This window comes from Nothoprocta perdicaria, unplaced genomic scaffold (genome assembly GCF_003342845.1).
Source record: "Nothoprocta perdicaria isolate Ctin4 unplaced genomic scaffold, notPer1 scaffold_208, whole genome shotgun sequence".
NCBI lineage: Eukaryota > Metazoa > Chordata > Aves > Tinamiformes > Tinamidae > Nothoprocta > Nothoprocta perdicaria.
The window spans coordinates 152,019-178,612 of record NW_020455294.1 but is presented as its reverse complement, the minus strand read 5'-3'; the positions used below and the strand labels follow the sequence as shown (position 1 = coordinate 178,612).

Here is a 26,594-nt window from a genome sequence, read left to right as displayed (position 1 = left end):
CTTATTTGAGACCATGCATTTCACACCCTATGTGCTCAGCTCACTGAACTGCTTTATCCCATTGCCTCTGGTGCACAGAACTGGGGAATCACATCAGCTACACAGAACATGGACATTCTTGTTTAGGAAAACACTCACAGGATCGTTAATCAGGCAATAATCACACTGGTATCAGCAAGGCTACTTCTTTGAGTATCAGGTCTTCAAATATCCTGCAGGTCAGCAGTCTTCACCCACATCTTCTGCAGAGTGAAGCCTTTGCTGCAGCCCGCAGAGCAGAAWCCACAGCGATGGGCAACGTGCCCGCAGGGAGCCTTCGCTAAGAGGCAGATACAGCCCAAGCCAGGGGGTGATGGCTGCTGACCCGCTCGTGCAGCCCACCATGGAAGCCGAGCTCCCTGCAGGGGCTCTAGAGGATCCCCAGAGCCAGGCCGGGCGCTGCGCAGCGYGTCCTCACGGACGCGGATCCGAGGGCAGCCCTGGGCAGCTGCGGCTGCCAACGTGCTCTCGCTCCRGCCGCGGAGCCGCGGGCGATTCCGAGTCCAACCGGGCACGCCAGGTTAAAACTCAGCTGCTCAAATACCAATTGCGATTAATGGCAAGGCACAAATAGGAAACCGTTAATCTAAGTCCACTGATTCATTTTAAAAATTCTAGGTAATTTACAATTTAGTTTACAATTTTTAACAAAGAATTCTTACATTTCTTGATACTGATTAAAATGTTTTAAATGATTAAATGATGCTGTTTTTTTAATGATTAAGATATGCTGTTTTACAACTATGTATCAACCAAATTTCTACTTTTTTTTTTTTTTTTTTTTGGCTAATTGGTAGACTAAAATATACTTACAAGATTATTTCTGGTTTAAGAGATACTGCTAAGGACAAGTCTCTCTTTTTTCCCCCTTTTTAAAGTCAAAAATATCCTGTGAAGTCTGTTAGCAGGCATTTGGATGAAAACCTCAGAATGAATAAATAGCACTGGAAGTCTTTTCGGAGTGCTACAAACATTATTTCAAAGGCACTAGATTTGATTTTCCACAGTAATATTCAAAACATGATTGTACCATCTAATTACTATTATTTAAATTCAATCCTTGGTAAGTTTTGCCTTCAGCATAGCTCTTCACAACTGAAATTTTAAAAGAGTAAATTAAAAAATGTTGTTCATTGTAACCCATTAGCTTTTATTTACCCTGAATGCCAGTTCAAATATTGCTTGGCTGTAGATGACTCCCCCTCAAAGCAGATAACATATAGTCTTTTTTTTTTTTAATGATTATCCAGGCTTACTCATATTAGACTGATCCTCTTTATGTCATCAAAAAAGCCCACAAGATAACTGAACTAGATACAAATTATCTGAACCACTATTTATAATTACACATTTAAACAGAAGCCAAGGAAGACCATACTCTGACACACTGATGTACTTGGACGTTGACCAAAGCTCTATGTGAGAATAAATGTGAAATATTTGGAGGACAAAAAAGGCCATGTGGCAGGATATGAACATGGAGGTAACTGTACACTATGTTATCAGACTCGGGCCGAAGATTCTGTTCAAGAAAAAYGGCAAGGATTTTATGGCAATTTTAAGCACGTGGAAGAGACTAAATTCTATGTGTGAATATTACATTGCAGAATAATAAGAACACAAAAAAAAATTCAATACAGATTGTTCAAAATTACGTAAGAAAATGTGCAAAAAGAGAAAGAATAATAATAAATAAAACCAATTATCTCTGAGTCTGGCCAGTTATTAAGTATGTAATTTTACTATTAAATCAAGGAGTTAAAAAAGAAAAAGAATCTGCTATTTAAATATTCTGCTCTGTAGACTGGTCCCATCTTGCTCAAGAGGGACAATGTATCACACACAGGAATAGCTCCAGAGAAAGACACTTCAACTGAATGAATAATGAACAGAGAGAAAGAATAAAGTTCTTAGGAAACAGAACTGAAAACCCAAACCCCAAGTACATGGAGTATTTCACAACTGGCATGCCTAAGTCCATATAAAACCAAGCCAGCAGATTGAAAATAAAGAATAATATCTAAAGCACTCAAAAATCAGAACTGATTAAAACTAAACACTCGGTATTACCCAAACTTTCTATTTGAAGCTAAAGCTTCTAGGTTTATGTTCTAATATACCAACTGTGTACAGTTTTCCAGCACCTGAAGTATAAATATCTAACTTTTCACACAACCTGAGGCAAGTAAGCTATCAGGTGGCACAGGCACGCTTTGGAAAGCTGTTCTACTTGGCTTACGGACACATACAGAGCAAACAGGGCTTTGGAAACAAGAGCATTCGTAAGGTTAAAGCAATTTACACTCCCTAAGGTTTGAGGGGAACTCCACACAGACCGACAACAGCTCATAGAGGTCCCCGTTTTTCCGAATTTTGAACTTTTTGCAATACAAGTCTCCTTACAAACTAGCCAACAAGCAAACTGCTAGCTAAAATGCAAGAATCTTCAACACTAGCGTGCCTGAAACAGAAGAATTTCCCCTTACGAGACAGAGCCCTAACACCCCGGGTAACGGAAACCTTGGCTCGTGTGGGGCTAACACGCCGTGAAAGAGCAGCGGGAAGTGTGCATGGCAGGGCATGGACTGCGCCTGCTGGCACGGACCCGAGTGCACTTCTTGCACGGGCTGTGTTGTACCTGTGGTGGAATGAGCCTTCACCTGCCCCCTCAAATATAAAACCTGCAGGAGCGGACGAACAGCGCGAAACATAAGCTCACATTTCTGTTAAGCTGGCATTTCTGTTAAGGGAGGAAAAATTGAGAGATCATGGACTGATGTGTATATGTCTAAAGAAACATATGAGCAGACACATCCTTCTAAAGTGTTTTGAGTGTTTTCAAGAAAATCTGTAAGGAAATTGCTTCTGGGATTCATTGACCTGAGCAATATGCACTATGGTCAACTCTGTCCTTCTGCAAACAATTATTCAAATAATTTTTGGCTTAAAGGCAAATGSAAATAGCCTATATCTGCATTTATGTATGATAAATCTGTATCTTTAATCAAAAACATCCTATTCTTATGACACTAATAAGAAAAAAAAAACTATCATATCAAGCAAATCTGGACTTTAAATCTATAAAGTGGTTTGTTTTATTCTTCTTATATTCTTCCTTTTTTCTTCTCTTTTCTTTTCTTTTTTTTTTTGGTAAATGAACTTTAACACTGCAAGCTTAACACAACATATTAGGAATTGCAGTTACGAGGCCCATCCTGTCATACCAGATCAGTGTGAASTGAGAGGTACACTGGTTTCATGCAGGACAGCAAGGAAGCTGCCTTTAAGAGCGTCCTCCTATGTTCATTCAAAGTCAGTTGACCCAGGCAGGTAAGTGAAGCAAAGGTGAAGACTGAACACCAGAACTTCTTTTATTCTCCAACCCACGGAAAACATGAACTTGAGGAGGTTCAAGTCACAGAATCACAGAAACATTATGGCTGGAAAAGACCTTCAAGATCATTGAGTCCAACCGTAAATGTGTTTTACACCTGACTGGAATTTACACACAAATTTAAGAGCATTAACAAGGATGAACAGAACAAAAATCTCTCCCCGAYGTCACATCTTCTACCTGAAAAGCCAGCTCTCATTTAGTCTAAGAGATTTCACCACATGTTAAAATATCAACTGTGAGAATTTAAATAAGCCTAAACTAGGAATATCCTGAAGTGAATGAACGGACTGTTCATCAGTAGGCAGTGAACCAAATCCCACACCTAGCTAACTCAGTATTCATGTATTTACTTGGTCTGTGCACATACAYGCAAATTTGATTGACCACAGATAGAGCAGGCCACACAGGTAACAGTAATATCAGTTCCGAAAATATATCACATGTCAAAATGATTCAACATGCATTTCATACCCYGTGTATTTCTGTAACTGTACACATACAAATGCAATAAAAGTATCTAGGCTTCCAGTGCTTGAAGGGCGTAGGTCATATTTCTCTTCAGATCCTTTAAAACTCTCTAAAACCTTATTCCCTTATCTGCTTTCTCAAGAGACTCCAGATTATGAGATACATACATATACTATACACATATACACTTATATAAAGAAAGACCTAGATATCTGGTAGAAACAGTGGGTGAAAAATGTCCTAAACTTTTTTCCCAACTGTAACCTTAGTGCAAGAACGGAAGAGCGTAGATCTCTGCTTGCTGCAGAAAAATTTGTTATTGAAAAAATAACTGTTTCTGATGATGACTTAAATCATGCTATCTTAAAAACGGTGACTGCAGCAGTATGAAAACTTTAAATGATCTTTTCTAAGGCTTACTGTAACTCAGAGAAAGCTCAGCTTATTTCTGTGGACTTGTATCTATTAAAAACATACTGTAAACCTGCAATTCAAAAGATGTTACGTGAAAAGGACTCCTAACCAAGCTGTATTATGCCTCTGAAGAAAAGTGTACATTAATAAGAGAATTAAAATAAGAACAGGATAATCTGCACAAGCAAGCGGTGCGTGGCTCTTGCCCCCAGCAAGAAGGGGTTAAAGGCCTTCCCTTTCCTTCCCAGTGAACACCTGCTCTAAAGGAAGGGCTATTAAAAGAGCCAGGARAGCAACAGGAAGGGCAGAGTGTATGGAGGAAGCCACAGATCCTTCGTCAGGCTCAGTGGCTTGGGCTCATCTCCAGCACAGAGAAAGTCCAGGCTGTTGGTTTCATTGCTTTCATCTACACTTGTGGTATGGCCAGACTTCACCATTTGTTGCTCTGTCATTTCTGCTGGCTGCTCTGGCAATACTCACACAGTGCTTTGCAGCAGTCACTGGAACTGCTAAGACACTGAACTACTGAGTTATGGCAACAATGTGCAGAGTGCCAATAGTCATTTCACTCGGTCTACATTAGAACTCAAGGGTTCTAGTAGCAAAGACACAACTTAAGGTTTTTCAAAAGACTGCATAAATCAGCAGGGAGCTGCTTTGGGAGCAGTAGCACTTTCCAGTGTCTCAAAAACAGAGAAATCTGGTGCAGGAAATCACAGCTAGAGCTCCTATCTTGTAAACTCACAAAAACATCACAAGCAGCTCGTCAGTATCTAATAAAGTAGAAGACTCAGTACAACCAGCACTCTGAATGCTTCAGTGCTAGGACCACAGTGCTTTTACCATGAAAAGGAAAAAAAGCCAGGCCACCCCACTCTGATCTGAAAGAGGTGAGCAAAGGGATTTCACACTCCTCCTGCTGCGGGGCTGCGCCACAAGCACCGGGTGGGAGCTGCCAGCGCGACATCCCCACAGCCCAGCTACGAGCTGCGTTCTGGAAGAGAAGCGTGAGGCTTGCTCAAAACTGATAAAAAGAAAACAATAGGCAAATAAAGGATACAAAAGCACATGCTATTGAAATTCATATTTCTACCAGTTCCTCACTGTTTTCACTTAAGTTGAGAGTCCAAAGCTGCAAAATATTTTTATGGGGTCAGAAAGCATTGGCAACCTACAAATATCAGCCAGCTCTTTCACTATCTGCCAGTTTAGCACCAGGCAGCACTTGACACTTCCGAGAATTAAGAGACAAACATCTTCTATGTACTCTCATAACAACAAACACAACTCGGTAGTCCGAGTTCTTTTTTTTGAATTCAAATATGCTGTACTCTATATATAGAAGAGTGTTTAAGCATCACATGGTTTTTAAAGCAGYAGACTTACCAATCCACTTAAGGCTAAAATCCAGATGTAGGAACCAGAGGTTAAGAGCTAGAAGATAAGAGTAATGATTTAAATTTTAAGTTCACATAGCGATTGCTATCTGATTTACTATACTGCAGTACTATACAGGGTTTGTACTTATCACGACAGTGGGAAAAGTCAAACATTTATTTCGGCAAAAATTCAGTTTAGCATCAACAAAGAGATATCCCAGATGTGGCAGAGGTGGAAAAAACACAGGGATCCAACAGTTGTTCTCTTCCTACAGAACAATACATTTTATTTTCATATAAGATACTATGTATAACAGGATGTCAGTTATAGGCTGCACTGAAAAACAAGCTTAAAAGATAGACTGAAGCAAAGGAAATGACTCAGCAGCAGGAGAAGAGTTCCAAGCAGGGGAAGGCAGTGCAAGTGAAGCAGCCACAGAGAGACCAAAAATGAATGTCAGAATTAAAGACATGAAGCTCTCATCCCGTGGAATGTTTACAGATACAAAATCACAGAAATAGGTTGAGCACATTTTCTAAAAGTCTACTTAATCAGCAGAGGGGCCCCTCACTTTCCAAAAAGTAAAGGGGATTAATCACCTGGAGAAGGTTATTATCAATTGGAAAAATAGGCTGAAAATKAGACTAAAAGCTGTTTACAAAAGTAGTTCTGTAAGATGCAGACTGAGCCATGAGAATATCTCCTCTAGGCTTGTCACTATGGAAAGAGTGGCTTGAGATAAGGACAGAGCTTATAAATGAGAAGGTGGATGTGCTTCCCTCTGCGACAGCAGCAACTGTTCTGTAWAAAGCAAAGTCCAGTGAAGACAGAGGAATTAGTAACAGCAGTGACCTCCACTTAGTGATCTCTGTTAGATGTACGAAAGCAAAAGGCAGGGATACAGTGGAACAAAGCTCAGACGATGCCACTATTTTCACAGAGAACACTGAAGCAAKAGTGGTGGCGACGGCTTCAGCGGGGAGGAAACAACTTGGCAAACTCTAAAAGAGGCTGGTGCTGGAGCAGAAATCAAAGCAATCCCAGCGCTCCACAGCAAATGGATGAATGAGATGTTCAAGTGGAGCATGAATCAATGTTCTGAAAGTGACTGTTCTTTCTCAAATACCCTCTGCTACCCCCTCAGGTACTTCTGGTGCTTTCCGTTAGTTTGGGAGCTATTTCTGAGTGCCTGGAACGTATAAAAATGAGTACAACTTCTCATAAGGTGGCAAGTCTGCTGTTCCATAATTCACCTTGTGACATGGCTGTCCACTCATTTCTAGGCTGTTGTGGGTATTTTTGCTTTCTTAAACAACTGCTGCGCGTCTCTATCAGGCATTTGTGTTTTTCCATTTATTTTTTAAGGTAACACTCCTTTATATTGCCGTGCTCTATGTAAAGCTATTTTCAGTTACCTGTCACAAGGAACTGCTTTGCATTAAAAAAAAATAATTTACACAGAAGTGCAATCCAGCCAAATTTTTGATAATTTTGTTTTTTACAGACACTCTTACCACAGAAAACTACTGTATTCTATTGGCTTAATTTGAAATCTATCAGGTAAGGGGAAGTACAAAAAAAACAAGTAAACAGTGTAAATTACAAAGGTGAAAGAGGTACATGTCTCAGCAGCAGGTTCCCACCTGGTTCCTTTCATTGACCCAAGAGAAAAGGAATTACAGAATTTGCACATTGTATTTTGCCATGCAAGACAATGGAACAACAGATACTTTGTCTACTCCTTCAGCATGCAGAAATGCTAATAGCAGAAGTACAAGTTTTTCAATATTTTAGTTGTCAGGACAGACACTAGCTGAACATATGCACCACTCACATGGGTCCAAACTGATATAAGTACACACAGGGATATTAATTGGTAGGTTAAAAACAATAAAAGATGAACAAGCAAGTACATACCATACCTGTAAACCCAGGATATAGACCAGTGTCTTGTTTGTGATAGAAAAGTAGCCTAATACTTGTGTCACCTGCACTCTTGGAATGGAGCAGTAAAACGGTACAAACAAAGCAAACACAGGACCCAAACTGCAAAAAGAAAGATAGAGGTGGTTAATAGGAATATTAGCAATAAGAATGTAAAACAATGTAAAATAATTAATTCTATGTACAAAGTGCAGTAGAGCCCTGTAAACAAAGGTCTTCCCTAGGAACTGAAAACTAGAAATGTTATTACGTTCAATATAATAGATCCCACAGCAAAATAAGTATGATTACTTGACAATTATCCTTGCAAACAAGAAACAGGTTACCAAAGTATCTTATTTCCCCTATGTTCATGATGGAGGCGGCGCAGAAAACATTTTTATTGTAATAGCAGATGGTTTCTATAAAACACTGCATCCAAAAAAAGAAAAAATCAATAGTCACCTGCAACCGACCCAAACCTCTTGAACCCAAAGAGGCAAATGAAGAGGATTACACTTACTCCAAAAGATGATGGGGACCTCTGAGCACCCTGTAAAGTTAGGCTCTTCCATTCAGCCCAGCCTACGGCATTGCAGGCTTGATGACACACTGCTCAGCACAACTCACCAGGAGGCTGGAACCCCGACAGTTTGACACGAGGTCCCTTTGTGGGCCCTTGCACAGACCTAAGAGTAACAAATGTTCTTGAGGATTCTCACCTCAATCACAGCACAAGCTGCTGAAGATGCTGAGTTTCCACATGCTCTTCAGGGCCAGTTCTACCGAATTTAAGCCTCAAGCACCTTATGCAATGACCACAGCAGCCAGACTGAAATGAGCAGCACTGCACACATATCCCTAAATATAAGGCCCATGTTCTTTACCATAAAATCTTTCAGTTTCCAGGAAACTACCACTGCAGAATCAGCAMCAAAGACACAGCTATAGGAGATCCTAGGAGAAAAATACTTTCAAGAACAGGGATGAAGATTAACAAAAAAAAAAAATTGTTACTTCCCATAAGGGGATTAGATTTTAATTCAGGTTTCAATAYGTCTATAAGCATCTCCAATACATCCATAAGCAAGATATACTACCAGCTGCTTCAGGCTGGATAGAGAGCTCCTTTCTCCAACTCAGCCCAAGCTTAGCTCTTTGCTGAACTTCAGCGCCTCTCGTCAGCCCAAAATATTGTTTCCATAGTTTTACCAATCAACCATTTTGTGCAACTAAGTCACTAATGGGAAACAAAACAACAAAAAAGTGCTGGCTGAATCTTCCCCTGCATTTAAGCAGTTTGCAGCATAACCTGGCCAATACTGCTGGAGCAGAAAATGGAGCCAAGACGTCAGGTCCTCCTCCGGAGCTACGATGGTGACAATATCCAAGCAACAAGGCACAGCTCATCACCAGGGGGAGGCTACCCACAAAATGTACATCTACCCGCCCTTAAGCTGGGCTGTCTTGTGGCTCAGACAGGCTGGATGCCCTAAAGGATAGTTTTACTGTCCTTACTAACTAAGGCCTACGGTTTTTACAGGCCTTCACACTCACAGGACCTTGTTACGCTCAGTGAGAACTGTACAAATGGCAGGAACCAGGAGCTACCCACGTTGGAGGGCTCACTCAAACACAGGGCCTTCCTTGAGCAGGTTCGACTGATGGCAGTAACACCATGGGAAATGATGGGCTGAGTATTTAGACTTTCATTTCCTGAGTAACTGCCAAACATGAAACTCGTAACTGGAAAAAGAATGATCATCAAATTCACAGTTCAAATATTATTTTTACTCATTTAATGGGCAGTGGCTTAAGACTATTTCATTACCATTCATTTGTTATATTTGAAGATCAGCTTGCTGAAAACGTCTGCCTCTGAGGACTTAAATGAAGYTTAATTAAATGAGATTGAATCATTTTTATGATTTATCTTCCRCAAACTATCGAATGAATGTGAATGCACAGAGAATGCTAACTCTAGTAATAGTAACTCTTTCATCTGGAGAAATCTACAGACTCCATCTGTCTATACACACACACACATGCAACTCTGCATATATTCAAATCATTTGAGTTGTGGGAGTTCAGAGGCAGTACCCAAAAGCAGTACCCACAAAAATCATTCTTTATCGGAATTGCTTCTGTTGCCGTCAAACTGTATTTAATGAAGGAGTTCAATTTTGTACGTGAGGAAAGAGAAAAAGAAACAAATAATCCCAAACAAAAACAAAAGATCTTTTCTTCTCTTAGAAAAAATTATTTTATATATTTTCAATTCATGGAATTTAATTCTTTCTACTCTGACCAAATRGCTTCAGAGAGGACCAAAACTGCAGCATGCTTTTCAGGTTTTCTTTCTCCTCTGATAACTAGTGACTCAAAGATGGAGACTGTACACGCAAGAGTGCACTCACTCATAAGATGGGAAATTACAGGAAGGAATTTCCCATGACTACAATTGTGTTTTAGAAAGAGATTATAAACTGCTGAAAGGTTCCTTAAATGTTAATATTGACCACTTATGCCAGCAGCGAAACACAGAAAACACCATCCCAGACCAAGATGGTGATTCATGTGACCCTAAGTCTTGTATCTGAGACTGTTCACAACCTGACAAACTTAGAGAAGCTAAAGGAAACATAAAAAAAAAATGACTTTTTCCCTCCCAAAACCATAGTTTTTAGTATGACACATAGTTTTAGTAGTTTCAGTAGACACCCAGATAGACTTACACCTGCAAAGGCACATGTTTATGCTTCTTAGAAAGAGTTAAATCCTAGTATAATCACGTATTACACTAATATCCACATCGGATTTTTCTAATTTAATGTCTAAAATATTTCATGGAACTCATCTCCACAAGTTAATCCACTACATGAAAACAGTTTCCATTTCATTATGTAGCTCTATTTTTAAATTCACAATCCATCTTTCCTATTCTGTCCAAGATTTTCCATGCATCAATCATGCCTTGTTTTAGAATACCTTGATGCTGCTCAACTRCAGTGGGTCTTCCAAAGAGACTATCTGTGAAACAATAATAGAATGTGACACACAAGAAGGTGGGCACCAAAGGGAAGGCTAAGGAAGAAGGACCTTGTGTTAGAGGACATGGAAAAGTCTGAGGTGCTCAACAGCCTTTGAGGTTGAGCCTCTGTCCTCACTAAGAAGGTTTGCACTTTGCTCCCCCAGATCCCCGAGACTCCCAGCAGAGCCTGTGGCACTGAAGCAGTGTCCACTATAAAGGAAGAGAGTCAGGAAATACTTTGGAAAGACCMAAGTTGATGGGACCAGATGGGATACTGCTGGAGGAGATGACCACTGTTAGGCTGTTCCTTGAAAGTCAGGGGACCAGGGCACATTTCTGAAGACTGGAAACACACAGATGTCACACTCGTCTTCAAGAAAGAAGGTTCAAGTAGCTACACCTCAGTGCCTGGGAAGATTACAGGGCAAATCCTCTTAGAAGCCACTTCTGGCCACGTGAAGGACAAAGTGATGGCTAAAAGCCAACACTGATTTACCAGGGGCAAATTATGTCCGACTAATGCGATTGCTTCCTGTGATGAGATGACTGGCACTGCAGATGAGGGCAAAGTAGCGGATGCTGCTGACTGCTTTCACTCTGGCAAGACCTTGGACTGAATATGGGAACTCATGTGGGGAACTGGTGGCACTGCWGGACTCAAAAGGTTCTGAGAAGCAGTACAAAGTCCAAATGGTGGCCAGTTACTACCTCCATACCTCAGCGACCCATTCTGGGGACAATTCTCCTTCATGTCAACACACTGGAGAGCAGAGCTGCTATTCAGATGTATCTTGATGCGCTCGAGAGAAATGGGCTGGTGGGAAACTTATGAAGCTCAACAAGAGCAAATGTGGAGTTCTGCACCTGGGTTGGAATAACCACATGCAACTGCACAGACGGGCTAGAAAGCACATTTGCAAAAAAAAAGAACCTGGGAAAACCTTCAAATTATTATTAGTAAGCAGTTCAGCCTTGTGAGGAAGGACAATTTGCATACTGKGCTATTTGAACAAAGTGTGGAGTCACCAGGTCACGGGAAGCAATATTCCCTTCGGCTCAGCACCTCTCAGGCTGCACCAGGAGCTCTGTTCCCAGTCTGGGGCCCCTCGTTACAAGAAAGACATTGACCTATTAGAGCAAACTCGGCAGAGGATAATGACGGGCCAGCACTGGGCCAAGGAGCCCACAGAGCAAGAATCTCCAGCCTCCGAGATATTCAAAACTCATCTGGACACAGCTCTGAGCAACTTCCTCTAGTTGGGCCTGCTTTGAACGGGAGATYGGGGTGTATCACTGCTCATGGTACCGTCAAACCCAGATGACTCTATTACTCTGTGAATAACTAAAGTCTTGGTGCTTGCAGTCACTGGAGAGATGTCTGTTCCTGTATTTGGCTGCACAGGTCAAACAACCATTCACCCACTGTAAATCAAAGGACTTGTTTTAACTCTTTGCATTAAGTTAATGAATTGCTTGGTTGAATTGAATCTCTGGAGTCCAACCCCCTCAGTCCTCTTCTTAAGCAGCATCACCTACAGCCCATCGCCCAGGATCTCAYCCAAGGATGGAGGTATTCAGGCTCCCTCCTGTTCGTTCCAGTGCCGTTGTGCTTCAGTGCAAGTACTTCAGAGAGGCACCCACAACACTTTCACTACAATGCTGGGGAAAATAACTTAGAAAAATCACTTCAAATGTTTTCTGCCTATGGAATTAAAAATAGCGTTACAATTCCCCAAAGCCTTCTGTTTCAGTAAGCCTTGGGAATGGACGTGGTGTCCACACAGACTGTTCAAATTCTAGCGTTTAATCTTTTGTGCTTTAGAATTCTTTGTTTTGATTTAAAATCTTAGTTTCTAATCCACATGACTGAAAACACCTTCCTAAGTGGCATAAACTCAATTTAGAGTCCACAGACGTTTGTGTCTGAGAATCCCTCTTTGCACAAAATCATCTCAATTTTTTAGTAGAAGCTAATCATGGCACTTGACATTAATCATTTTATTCCTGATAGTATCACCAATATAAAAAAACAACTTAGAGGAGAGGAAAGAAACAAACCCTTAAACCAGAGACCTATGAACTGCTGACATAAACCAAACAACTAGGGGCAATCATTTCCCAAAGAAGAAACAGCTACCTAAATTTTAAAGAGGTGAATAGATATTAAATGCAGGTTGAAATAAACATTATCAAATATAACACTAGCAAATATATGCATAGAATATGGAAGAAACASCCTGATTCTATGACATAGGAACAAATAGGTAAACAGTTCAGGTTACTTCTGCAAAAAGTATCTGCTGTTGTCACTGGAAGTTTTGTGGGATTAAAATTTGCAGAAATAACCTTTACGTTAGTTTATTTAGAATGACTCACCACATTTACTGCAATAGTGTATTTTTTTTTTTTGTCGGTCACATTATTGACATCAGTTAAGTTTTTTATAGAATCATTAACCTCTTATGACTATGTAGTACAGCTGCAAATAATAGAAAGCACATAAACATTGCACCTCATCTGTTACGTTAGTGATCTACTTCCCTATGGGCTGTCCAGACAGTGTCATTTTACATTTAAATGTGTTTCAAATTTAAATTTAATTAAAATTAAATATTATTTAATTATAATTAAATTTGTTTCAAATGTGTTAAACATTCTAACTAACACTCTTAAAATTAGCTAATTCCTGAGCAGCTCTGATCCTCTGACTAAAGGAAGCCAGGACTGMAAGGAACTATTAGTGGTGCTGCATCCAACCCGTGTGCTAGACATGAGCAGGACACCCCAGTTCCTGGCGCTTCTCAAAACCTGGGCATTTTTTCCCCCGTATTCTTGCACCTTACCAGCAATATTTCACAAGAATTTAGGGGAAAAACACTAAAACAAAACAGAAAACAAAGAAACAAACAAAAACCAAGAGAAACCCTAAACAGAAGTTGTGTGTATCTTGAGGAGGGAAAAAGGCAGTCTCTCCCAGTCCTCAGATATCTCAGTAAAATCACTGCAACTTTGGGGTTATCAAAATGTGAAACCAAGCACATTTTAACCAAATAGTGAATACTTTTCAATCCCCTCTTGAGGAGAAAMGTAAGTTGGCACCTACCTCTCTTTAAAAAAGCTTTGAAACTTTCTCCCAAGACAATATTTTCCATAGACTGCTTGGTTCCGTTTTAAATCACCTTCAGGTTCTTTTCTCTTCTTGCTGATTGGCAAGCTAATGCAAAACCTTGATCTTTTGGTGGTGACAATCTTTTTTGATTTTAGTTTTAATTTATCCATCACTAATTAGATGCTGACATATGTGAGTTCCACTCTTTGGCTTCTCCTGTTCTTCCAGATCTCGGCCTTGCTTGTGCAAGGCTTAAGGGGTTGGCAACTCTTCATGTCTCACAAAAGTGGTCCATGGCACTCGGTTCACCTATCTGCTGAGGAACCGTTGCTGTTGTACCAGCATGCCAAAATATACACAAACACTTATGCCCCACACAAACACTTTTTGCAAATAAGAGAAAGAAAAATGTTTTATCGAGGTCTCTGGTCACTCCTTAATATAAAATCAGCAGAGTATTTCGCTGAGGAGGAAGAGTCCAACAACTGCACTGAAATCTTGAGTCCCGCTTTAGTTCATCTGGCTTGGGTGCTTAAATACATCTCTATCATAGTTTAATCTAGAGCATTTTATTTGGCCCATATGAAGCAACAGACCCAGTTACCATGACTCACTGATGAGCAATCACTTGCTCTCGTGCAGACTCAAGCCACTTGATAAATAATATTTGTCTACAGAAAAAGACAGGATTCAGCCACAGGTTACTTTTGGACACGTGAGCCATCTCTCAGGGAAAACGGATCCTTTTGGGAAGTCAGGATAGTTCTGCAGTTCAGGGAGTGAACTAGGACTCAGGTTGGTTGGTCCATAAGCATCCCACGTAACAGCAGAAGTTTCCCAGAGAGGTTGTGGAGTCTCCTTCTTTGGAGATCTTTAAAACCTGCTTGGATGCAGCCCTGTGCCACGTGCTCTGGGTGACCCTGTGTGAGCAGGGGGGTTGGACCAGATGACCTCTGAGGTCCCTTCCAACCTTCGGCATTCTGTGATTCTATGATTTCCCACTCTGTGGGCTAGCTGGCTGCATACAGGACTGTAAGGATAAATCCAGCACCCGCTGGATTTAAACTGCTCAAATACACCAGTAAGGAGACAGAAAAATAAATTAACAGTGGCAACATAACACAGYGGCCAAAATATTAAACTGCTACCACCCCTGAAAGTAACACATGGGTGTATTCATCTACATGTTACATTTTCATAAAGAAAAACAATAAACTTCTGCAGGAAAACAGCAAAACAGACCACACTTTCTGAAAAGTGCCTTTTCTCACTTTAAATACCCAAATGCTGGGGCAGACAACCAGATCCTGCAGGAAGGGCAGCGTTACAAGAACAGGAAACAAACAGCTGGAAGGATGGAGGGTGCGGCGGGGAACACAAMGTGCATCACTCAGCCCCAGCAACTCCCACCTCGCGCCACGCTGCCTAAGGGGCTACTGCATCAGGGTGGKGCAAAGAGTACCATCTAATAACCCATCTTAATCAAAAGAGGACAATATTTTATCAGATCAGGGCAAGGAACGTGTATTGCTGCTATTTTTACACCAGTAAATTTTTTGGGGAAATATTTCCTTTATTAGGAAGTTTTAGCATTAATGGCAGCCCTTGATCAAAAATTACCACAGCCTATTTTTCCTTCYAGACAGGGAAGTATATTGCAATATTATTTTGTGTACATATGAAGCAAGATCCTGTGTGCTTTCCCTTCCAACACTGGTTTACAGCTCGTTACTACATATAAGGCTTTAACTTAATATAATTCTTTAATGAAGAGAAAAAAAGGGGGAATAAAAACAAGAAGGAAAAAATATCCAGAGAGTTCAGCGGATCTCCCAAGCACTTTCTGCAGTCCTGATTTCTCCTCTGCACACCTCTGACACTGCACTGTCAGCAACACCTTAACAGGGTGAACRCGGCGTCGCCGGCTCCTACCAGGTTCCTGCCTTGGCACGGGCCGGAGCTGCTCACAGCATCACGACGTCTACCTCCTCRCTTTCTAAAATCAGGCCACCAAATGAGGCCACCTTAAAGATAAACTCGCTTTTGCCGTAATGAATGATCTGTATGAGGTTCAAGGGGAAATCCCAGGTAACTCTCAGCTACAGTTTCTAAGAGCAAATGCCAGGAATTTCCATCTAGTTACAATCTTCACAGCCTCCTTAACAAGAAGCAGTTGAACTGCTAGATGCATGTTCCTCACCCAGAAACAAGTTTATGACAAGTAAGARAAACCTGAAAATCTGACACTCCATTTCTTCCGTATTTGGCTGTGGAGTCTCCTTCTCTGGAGATCTTCCCAACCCRCCTGGATGCCGCCCTGTGCCCCGTGCTCTGGGTGTCCCTGCTGGAGCAGGGGGGTTGGACTGGATSATCTCTAGAGGTCCCTTCCAACCTAAAGGATTCTGTGATTTCTTAAGGTGTCCTTATAAAGAGAATTTGGGGGCAGTCAGATTTGTGTTTTCAGAGCTGCTCGTTCCTTTTTAATGCCTTTGTTAGTTGTTTTTAACGCCTTCCTTGCTCAAAAGGCACTGCGCAGCTTTGAAAGGGACACCTTCTCACCAGGGTGAGACTCCCCAGCCCCTCCACGTGCTTTCAAAGGCATCTCGTAATGCTGAAGCGGCGCCGGGAACGCACACGGGCCGCCGCGAGGCCTGGTGTGACACAGCGCAGCCGCCCGCCTCCCTTTGGGGGTTATCYTGGGCAGGGTCAGATCGGATCAGGTAGAAAGTTTGCACCGATCGGACGACTCCTGGTTACAAATTGCGCTGTTTTTCTAGATAAACGCAATAAAAGCCCCAAGTTTGTCTTTCGGGAATGTTCAGTCRGTGAGCAGTTAACCACGCCGGCTTCTGGGTGAATTCCCTTTACACGAATGGCAGCCGCACGTAGCCGCGGGCAGGCCGCTGCTGCTGATTCGAACTACCCTCTTTTAAGCAGACTAATCGCAAAAGAAACGAAAATAGACGCTTTCACATCCATAAAACAGCAGGCAGCAAATCAGGACTGACATACAAATAAGCGTGTGTTTTTTTTCTTTTTTTTTTTTAAGGCATGTGAAGAGCTACCCCTCCCACAAAAGGAGAGACGTCATCACTCTTCAAAACAATGTGCAAGGGCAAAGCTTCGCAGTCAAACTGTCCTGCTACGTCCCCTCACTGCTCAGAGGACCTGGGAACCTTCGGACATGTAAGTACAGGAAAAGAATTAACCTTTTTCTTTTTTTTCCTGCTAAATGACAGCAAACAATTTCAGAAAGCTCATTTCATATTATTTTGAATATTCTCATGCGGTGAGACAGATAAATGATTTATGGGTTGGAAAAGCTCAGGAAAGCAATGCTGCACTAATTCATACTGTTAGATTAGTGTGCTGCTATTTAATTTCTCTTTAAAGGGGCAGGTGACCTCTGGAAGCAGTGGCAAATGATTTCAAATGCTTCCTTAACACAGAGGCTTTTGACAGAGGGAAACATTTGACACTACATTAGCTTAGCCAATTTTTGTTAGTAACTTCAACTAAGCTAATGCAGAAATACCTAATGCTGGAGCAGAAGGTGAAACACTGCTGTTTATTCACAGAAGCTGCCAGAAGGCTTTAGTTGTAGGAGAGTGCCTTAAGAAGACTCTGCACTGTTGGGGCGAATGCACAGGTTGATCTAGTATCTGCCCTCCAGCCTGTATCCCCTGCCCTGGAGCGCCGCACACGCTCTCCCGGGGCAGAGTATTTTAAGCAGCTGAGTTTTAAAGCCAAATCCTCTCTTCCCTTCTTATGCACATYTCCTTCCAGATTTTTAGAAATGCTTTTTCTGAACCTCACTCACTAAACATCTTTGTCCCTAATACTTACCTTCGTGCCATGAAGCTGAGGAACTATTACACGTGCTATCAAGCTATACATCTTTCCAGTTAAACAGGATGCRCTTTTCCCACTTCACAGGCAAGGCAGCACACCCTGTTCAACAGACTAACACATCCTAAGTCTGATCTGTCTCAAAACGGGCGCACCTTAGAGCTCAGGGCAGCAGAGAGCTCCACTTAGCACTTCATGGCTCCTCCTGAACAGAGGCAAGGGGATTGAAAACTTATCTGACAATTAGTCTTGAACAGCTCAAATGTAATCCCTTGCTTTTCAAAAGATTGAGGTGTATGCATACATGTAATAAATAATAAGTTTGAACTAAAATTATAAAGTTTTAATTCATAAAATTAACTAAAGATTTTACCCGTACAGGTCCTGCTTTACTCAGGAAAAAAAAGACCAGACAAAAGGTGTTATTACACCAGATATAGGTCTTATTCTAGTACTAAGATACAAATTCTTACCCGACTGATTTTCTCTCCTGCTTCAGGAGTGTAATGTCACCGCYTCAGGCTTTTCTCATATGTTTTCTCTGTATTTTAAGATCTAGTTGATTCTAAAAAGGATCTATTTTAGAATTTAGTAGCCTTAAGTAAGTAAAGTGAAAGGAGGTTACCTCTCTTGGCATCATTGCCGCTCCTCACATCAACTTGCTTTGGCAGACRTGATTTATCTCAAAAAATTCTCACATTTTTACACAGCACAGATAATGTTTTGAAAGAGAGATCCAACGGATAAGCACTAGATAAGTACCCTTCAAACAACTTCCACTTTTCTTTTAACTAGTTAGGCGGCATTTCAACTCAACTTCTTTATTTCTATTACACTCAATTTACAGCAACTTCTCTTATTTTCTACTGAAAAACAGAATCTGCACGCAACTTTGTAAAATAGTTCCAAATCCCTTCCTATCCCTTCCCCCTAAAAAATCAGGACCATAAAGATCTCACACAAACCCCACCRTGCACATCTGCAAGTCTGTTTAGCACTTGAAGAATATCGCAGTTCTTTGTAAAGCTTGCTAAGAAACTTGCATTCCATTTAGTCTATATAATTTGGATTCTCTGAAGTGTCTTAAAAATTTTGCTTTACCATTCTGAAACAGGTAGGTCCATAACGAGAAAGAATAAAAACACCTGCCTGCCAACCATCTCATTAATTTTAATTATGGGAACTAATAAGAGCAACGTGAGGATTGAGGCTCTTTAGAATTTAGCACACAAAGCTTTATAGCCTTAGGGAATGGTAAATTAATGCATAAAAATAACACGCGAGAGTGCCAGGGCACGAGCAGGCAACAGGAAGCTGCAGGACACGCCTGCCTCTTGCCTCAGCCTTCACCGCAGCACGTGCAGCTCCCAGGCCATCGCACACCGGGCGGGAGGCGCCTTCCTGGAGCAGCCAAGCGCTCCGTTGGCAGGCACGCTCCTTCACCCGCCGAGCTCAGGTGAAGCCCTTCTCTCCAACACAGCAAACTGCTGCTGCGCAACAAGAATTACTCGCACAGTAGATCGGGAATTCAGCCGCGGAAAAGCAGGGCTTGACGGGAAGCAGCGATTTTYGACGTTCAGGAAAATAAGTTAAACCTGCAGCCCCTGAACATACTCCCCAGCTGCCACAGCCTCGGAATCACAGAACGGTTGATATTGGAAGGGACCTCTAGAGATCATCTAGTCCAACCCCCCTGCTCCAGCAGGCCTGTGAGATCGACAAAGCTCAGGCCTGTAGAGGAGGGCCAGCTCAGCAAGAAGTGCTCGGCCAGGCACCGCAGGGAAGGAGAGGCTTGTCACACAGCCCGTATTTCGGAGCACGCCAGGTTTTCAGTGCTGCAGGACAGGTCAGCAGCACTGCTCCACCCCAGGCTGCTGCTTCGATACTCAGAGATAGTGCAAAGGGGAAAAGTGCAACGCTGATTTCCACAGACAGTTGCACAACACAGATCACTAGAATACCGCCAGCAAGGACATGCCCTTCTTCCTCTTCATGCCTCATCTCTGCTTAATTCTCGCTCCTGACCATTCCTTTCACTGTTAGTGCATACATGAAACCCATTCTTTTTCAATAATTCTCAGAGAAATACTGTTCACCTGAATTTACAGCAACTAAGCCATCCTAGGGGTAGGAGCTGAGATCTCCTTAGTCCTCCTCTGTGGTGCCTCCGCAGGAACTTAACTGATGCCCTCCTCTATTAGCTACCAGGCCGAGGCAGCAGGAGGTCACCTCCAGAGAACAGAAGTTAGGCAGAGAGCGAGGGGCACAGATCACACCTCGGGTGACAACACTCAGTTAGAGCCCTTCACACCGTCCACATCCCCGCGCAAGGACGGGTGGTGCTCCTTTGGCAAAAGCAGGAGCCCAGGGAGAGCTCTGTATCACCACTGGCACACAACCCCCAAGGCCACAACACTACTATTGGCAGCCCATGGCTTAAGTTTGTGCACATTAAGGGTTAAATATCTGTAGYATTACTATCCTGCATCTAAAACTTGGGCATGAGCATATGTAGGAAGTCGGGCTTTGGCTTACATGCTGCCGGAGCGGGGCTGGTTCTGCTCCTCACACATGTTTGCATCAGGGACTCTGCTCTGAGCTGGGCTCATGCGTGCAGCGCTGCAAGTGTCACCCAGATATTTCCAGTCAAACGTTTTCGCAGAAAACCAGGCTTCTGAAACAACTGTATTTCCTTCTCTGATGTGACCACAGGACTGGCATAAGGGCACCATGCACTAATTTAAGGCATGCTAGGCTTGCACAGTACAGTCATTTTTTTTCTGAGTAGATGCTATTGCTCCAAACTGTGAAGAAAGCCCACGGGCTAGATTGAAAGCCGATGAGCTAAGAGATCTCAAAATGACTGAAGAATAACCCATCACCCAAGGACTTCATCAATTTTTTCCATCCCTAATCAGAGAACAAATACATCATCAGTGATAAAACCTGAAAACAGCGAGTGACAGAAAAAGATACCAACCGCACTGCTTAGAAGCCTGGGCCTACTCAGATGAAGTTAAGCTTGAGCTCTGCCAGGAGCAGCCCCTCCTAGGCAGGAGCCGAGAGCAGAGGCTGTGTCCTGGGCGGCCACAGCAGCAGCCCAGGGCAGARGGGACATGAGGGACCCCGAGGCCAGCCCGAGGTGGCAGCTCCGCACACYGCAGCTCTCACCTTTGCACTAAAAATAAGGACATCAGCGTCATCAGGTACTATTTGTTTTCCAGTTCGGCAAAAAAATAACAATCTGAATAACAACTTTCTTTGCAGTACTGATACACCGATATGGCCTTTAAATAATTGATGGCTTAAAATCCTGTATGTGCCTCTGGATTAAAAAAAGTTGGAGCAAATTTACCTAAAATTGTTAAATTGGCAAGGTAAATTAATTCCATGTTTATTTTTAATAATTATGACCCCCATAGCAAGCCAGAGGGCCTGCCCAGGCCCCCTCCCGCCCCCTTGGCCGGGGTGCAGCTCAGCAGAGGTGCGTGCCAGGCCGGCAGGCCCACGTACTGCGGCCTTCCCGCTTTCCTCCGCCCTCTCTACAGACACTGTGTCCTGCTGTGGATCTTTTCTAGAGAAGAGAATTTTGTTAGGAWGCAGGGATGGCTTTTTAGGAAGCCTGAGGTTTTTTGCATTGCCTGCTCCCTAATGTGCATCCATGTTAACRGCCTGGATGGACACGGGCTCTCTCCAGCCATGACTCCTTCCCACATAGTCATGTTGCCACACCAGCCCAGGGCCCACATCCTATTTGCAACAATAACCAGGTCTAGATGGGTTTATCACATGATAGTAAAGATCCTACACAAAATATCGTATACTTACATATAAGACACAAATATAACATAGCACATATAGCATGTATCCTTGTATACTACATGTAGGTCCTATGAAATTCTGCAGGTGATGTCAAACATCCTTTTTCACTAAAATTAGGGAATTTCTCCTAAAACTTATTCAATGTGTTTGTGTAGTGGATATCCTAAATTTTATAAACATTTATAGAGAAATTGAATGTGTCAATTATCCAATTCTTCAAATATCCAAATATAATTTTGCAGCGATGACAAAGTAAAATTACACACTTAATACACTGCAGCTCTTTACCACAAAGAAACTGTCCATATTGGGTCCCAGATCATTGTTATTTACGTATRTCTCAGAAAGGATTTTGTTTAATTTCAAGAAAGAGGTGGGTAGAAGACGGACGTCATGTTGGGAATCAGCACAAGAAATGAGGAGCGCCTACGTGAGGGGAAGAACACCCCAAAATGCCTCACTGCCTCTTAGCCGATACGGATACAAACCCACACAGGTTTCTGTGCAAAGCAGCCTTTACGACTCATGTGAAACAAGAGCCATCCCACGTGCTGCTCTAAGGAAGGAGGCGATGAAGCAGGGGGAAGGYGCCCCAGAGCTCTCCTCTGGGCAATGATTAACGCGCTCTTCCATCACCAAACACGCGGACACCGAGATGCCGCGGTGATGGGCACGTTACTGACACCACAGCCCTGGCATCCTGCACTCCTCACAGCAACCAGGCAGCCGGTATTTGCTGGGGTCACCCCCCAACCCAAGGCCACAAAATTCCACCTCAGCTTTGACCTTCCAACCCCGAATGGGGGATTTGCGGCTTACGCTGCGAGGGGGAATCGGAGGTGCCTTTTGTCAGCACTTTTACTTTTAGTGTTTAYACAGTCCTGCTTCCTGCTAACTTAGCCAGAAGTCTGCTCAGACTGCATTACAATATGCTATGTGTTGTGGGGAGACTCATCGTGAACAATTAATATAAAAAGATTAGCCTGAAATATATAGGGCAATCTCACCACAATGTGGAAGAACCATGCAGTCTTTTAATGTTTCTGCAGGTTAAAAAAAGAGCAGTACATACATTATAAAATGTGTAGCTTACAACCCTTAAAACTAATTTTTCCAGAAAGACTTTAAGGTACGAAAGATTAAAGTTATTTTCAAACAGTGTGTACTAGAGAGCAGATTCTCAGCAATAACCTAGACATTTTAATCAAAGGATGGACTTAAATTTAAGYTACTACAGCTTTTGCCTCCATATCGTGTTCTATACTGAAGTAGAAATAGTCTTGTCCTGATTGCTCTTTTAATCCATTTAAGTGCAGACGCACAGGCTGACAGTTTTTATGAGTCATCCAAACAGCAAACAAGTCTGGTGTCAAATCCAGCAGGAATATCCTTCCCTCTCTCAAGAGATGTACTCACCTCTCTACATTACAGTCCTAACACAAGCAGGCTGAAGACTTTTGAAAGAACATGTCACAGTGACTTTTAAGAGCATCCCAGACTACACATAAGAACCGTTTCTTGGGTTCTTTTTTTTTTCTWTTTTTTTTATAATTATATAAGCAGCGTAAYGTATATTTGTGAAGAGACGGTGCTGCCAGCAATGTTGTTGAGAGAGTATTTCACAAGAATGTGCTTCTAGCAACCAGCTTTCTACACCAGAGCAGGTGCAAATACACAGTGTGCGCGTGACTACGACATGCCTGGTTCGCTATGGGGGGTATTCCTATCTTGGCAGATCTACAGGTTTTCTGGAGGCTGGGGGGGTCTTTTTACACTCGGTCGCACCAGCAACAACTGGAAGACACAGCCAATCTTACCAGCAAAAAGAGGGAAAATGAGGCTTTTTCTTAAAAAGTCCCTTGCTACCAAAGTGACAGTTTCAGTGAGCAACAGCCAAGAAGGAATACTACCAAAGCAACACATTTTAAGGATGGGACTAACCACAGCAACAGGAAACTCGTTCTGTAATTTCTTAGCTAAATTCTTCAAATGGTACCTCTGAGAAGCCCTGCTGTTTCTGCCATTTACAAATACACTAAGCACCTGATACACAACAAACCTAAGAAATACTCTAGAGAAATATTCTCTATTGGAAGCAATATCAATGACAGTCTGGGAGCTTTTCAATTTCTACCATGCTAGATCATTTCTGATACGCTTAAGTTCCCCAAGCCATTGCATCTACAGCACTCTGTGGATCTTCCATGTCATTTCTGAGTACGTAGACTAAAAAAAAATTTAAAAAAGCTAATAAGTTACCATTTGACTATACGTACAAAAGATTTTAGCTGAGTTATAGAAATTTTGAAGCACCACTAAAAAGTGGTTACATCAGCAGTTTGCTATACATATAAATAACATGTGAATTAGATTGCAAAAGCTAATAGTTAAAATAGAATTAAACAAGTCTGAATTATCTTAACACCAACAAGCTAAGCAAGTATGGTGTAAAACAAAAAGTGGAGTTTCTCTAAGTTCACTAAAGCACCACAGATTGAATCCTTATAAAGAAAAACACTTTAAATTTGAAATAAATTTGCAAGATTTTAACTGCTTTTCTGCCCTTGAGAGTTTCATATTATCGTTTGTTATGAGGTTTCTTCATACTGCCCTTTCCACTCAGACTGCTTTAAATTGACCACTTTTGAACCTCAGTTTTCAACATATACTGCAGCACTAGCATATGTGATTTTGCCTGTTGCTTGAATTTTTTTCTCTTTTCCAGGAAAGAGGGGATTGGGATCAAAATAGAACAGCCAGAGTTTGGGGGGGTTTCGAAGGAGGCCTGAAAAATTATTTCATCATAAAGAAGTTTCATTTCAGCTTTTCCGAAGGCTTTGTGCAGTAYGAGTAGGCTGTTGATAGGCAGAAGCGTGGCTACCATGACAAAACGTCCCCTTTTGTTTCCTCCCGGTAGGTCTTCTGAATTCCCTGCAGTAACGCTGGCCGTGGGGATGGACACCCTCCCAACCTCGCAGCCCAACAGCTCTACCTGCGACTTGTACGCACACAAAGACACAGCCAGGATACTGCTGTCCGTGTTCTACAGCTTCATCTTAATCTTCGGAGTGCTGGGAAATGCCATCGCCCTCACGGTCATCTTCAAAAACAGGAAGAAGATCAACTCCACCACCCTCTATTCGACAAACCTGGTCTTCTCCGACCTCTTGTTTTGCATGGCCCTGCCCACGAGGATAACCTACTACGCCCTGGGTTTCCACTGGCCCTTTGGCGAAGCGCTGTGCCGAGTAACCGCTCTCTTCTTTTATATCAACACCTACGCGGGCGTCAACTTCATGACGTGCCTGAGCATCGACAGGTTTTTTGCTGTTGTCCACCCTTTCCGATACAAGATCCGAAGGATTAAATACGCCAAGGGYATTTGTGTATTCATCTGGTTTCTTGTATTCAGCCAAACTTTTCCGTTGCTTATACAACCCATGTCGCACAAAGAAGAGGAAAGGACTACATGTATGGAGTACCCCAACTTTGAAAAAATCTCACATTTACCTTTTATACTTCTTGCCGCATGTTTAATAGGGTACCTTATTCCCCTTGGGATTATTCTCTTTTGTTACTCTCAAATTAGCTGCAAACTTTTTCAGACTGCCAAGGAAAATCCACTGACTGAAAAATCAGGGATAAACAAAAAAGCCATCAATACAATTATATTTGTGATTATAGTGTTCATCATCTGCTTTACCCCTTATCACGTCGCAATCATCCAACACATGATCAAAAAGCTTCAGAACGAACCCTTCTGCAGCGAAAAGCAAATTTTCCAGAAGTCACTCCATTACACCGTGTTTCTGATGAATTTTAACTGCTGCCTAGATCCTTTTATCTATTTCTTCGCCTGCAAAGGATACAAGAGAACTGTAATGAAAATACTGCGGCGACAAGTGAGCGTATCCATTTCTAGCGCTGCCAGGTCCCATCACGAAGAAAGCTCTCGTGACGTGGGAGAAACGCAGATGATGGTACTTGCCAAATCTTCCAATGGGAAGCTACCTGAGAAGCCCAGCCTGTAGGGTGCACTGCAGTGAAGCAAGCTTAGAAACCCCGGGGCCACAGTACAGACTCTTTGCGYTCCCTGTATGGCAACGTCGGGAGGACTCTGTTTCTCAGAGTGCCAGGAAACCATGGAATGATGTTGGACTGAAAAAGCAGCATCACACGACAAGAGGAAAACTCAACATTGGATTTTTCCTAGCTGTCTCATTTTGACTGATTTCGTCATTTTTTCCAAATCTGTGCCACTGTGAATGCTCAAATGCCATATGAACAGACACGGGAGTGGGTGTTACTAAGTCAAAGACCTGACTCACGTTCTAACGGATGTCCAACAAAGGAAGAAACTAGGAAGGGCTTACAATTTACCCAGACTAAAACCAGCACATTTGGAAAGGGCAAGACCTCCCTCAAACTCCAGTTAAAGCAGCTGACAACTACAGCAATGGGTTTGCCTGGTTAACACACAGGCCAAGTAACCAAACTCTGAAATAAAGAGGGACAATTTTGGTGCACAATTTGACTATGGCAAGTGTGTAGTGTACAGTCCTTTGGAGGTTCAAAGGTGAAACTATCTTTTTATAGTATTTGGAGCATGAATGTCTTGCTGGAAAATTAACACACACCATGTGGTCAAATATAACAGATGAAAAGCTAATGAACTGTGTGTTTCTCTTGTACACGGAGTATCTCCCATATGTTAAGCCACTCATCTTTGCAAGGTGCATTTTCTCTTCATTCCTTTTTGCAAAAGAGGACTTCTTTTTCCAGTGTGTATTGTAAAGAGCCTCTACTCCAAGTTGTATATAAATTATTTATACCAAGTAAGTTGAAGCAAAAACGCTCAATATGAAAGCTGCACCATTTCGGTAGAAAGAACAGTGAGAGAGGATTATACAGAATGTCCTTGCAAGTCAGAGACGGGCACAAGACAAAGGTTTTGGAAAGAGGAATAAATCGTCAGAGCTGAATCCCAGAATGGCTGAGGCTGGAAGGGGCCTCTAGAGATCATCCAGTCCAGSCCCCTGCTCCAGCAGGRACACCCAGAGCACGGGRCACAGGGCGGCATCCAGGCGGCTTGGGAAGATCTCCAGAGAAGGAGACTCCACAGCCTCCCTGGGCAGCCTGTGCCAGGGCTCTGGCACCCTCAC

At 42.3% G+C, this 26,594-nt stretch overlaps 2 protein-coding genes across 2 annotated transcripts in view; one reads left to right on the top strand and one right to left on the bottom strand.

Moving 5' to 3' along the window:
- UBAC2 (UBA domain containing 2) overlaps positions 1-26,594 on the bottom strand; it is a 93,900-nt gene that overhangs the window by 22,891 nt on the left and 44,415 nt on the right. The window contains exons 5-6 of the mRNA XM_026038341.1: positions 7,621-7,744; positions 5,705-5,752 (exon numbers count right to left, since the gene is read on the bottom strand). Coding sequence (XP_025894126.1) covers positions 5,705-5,752; positions 7,621-7,744 — 172 coding nt within the window. The remainder of the gene's footprint in view (positions 1-5,704; positions 5,753-7,620; positions 7,745-26,594) is intronic.
- GPR183 (G protein-coupled receptor 183) lies at positions 15,813-26,329 on the top strand. Its single transcript, XM_026038343.1, has 4 exons — positions 15,813-15,849; positions 16,539-16,582; positions 16,811-16,947; positions 24,350-26,329. The coding sequence occupies exons 1-4, from the start codon at positions 15,813-15,815 to the stop codon at positions 25,461-25,463; spliced, it is 1,332 nt and encodes a 443-aa protein (XP_025894128.1). The 3' UTR covers positions 25,464-26,329.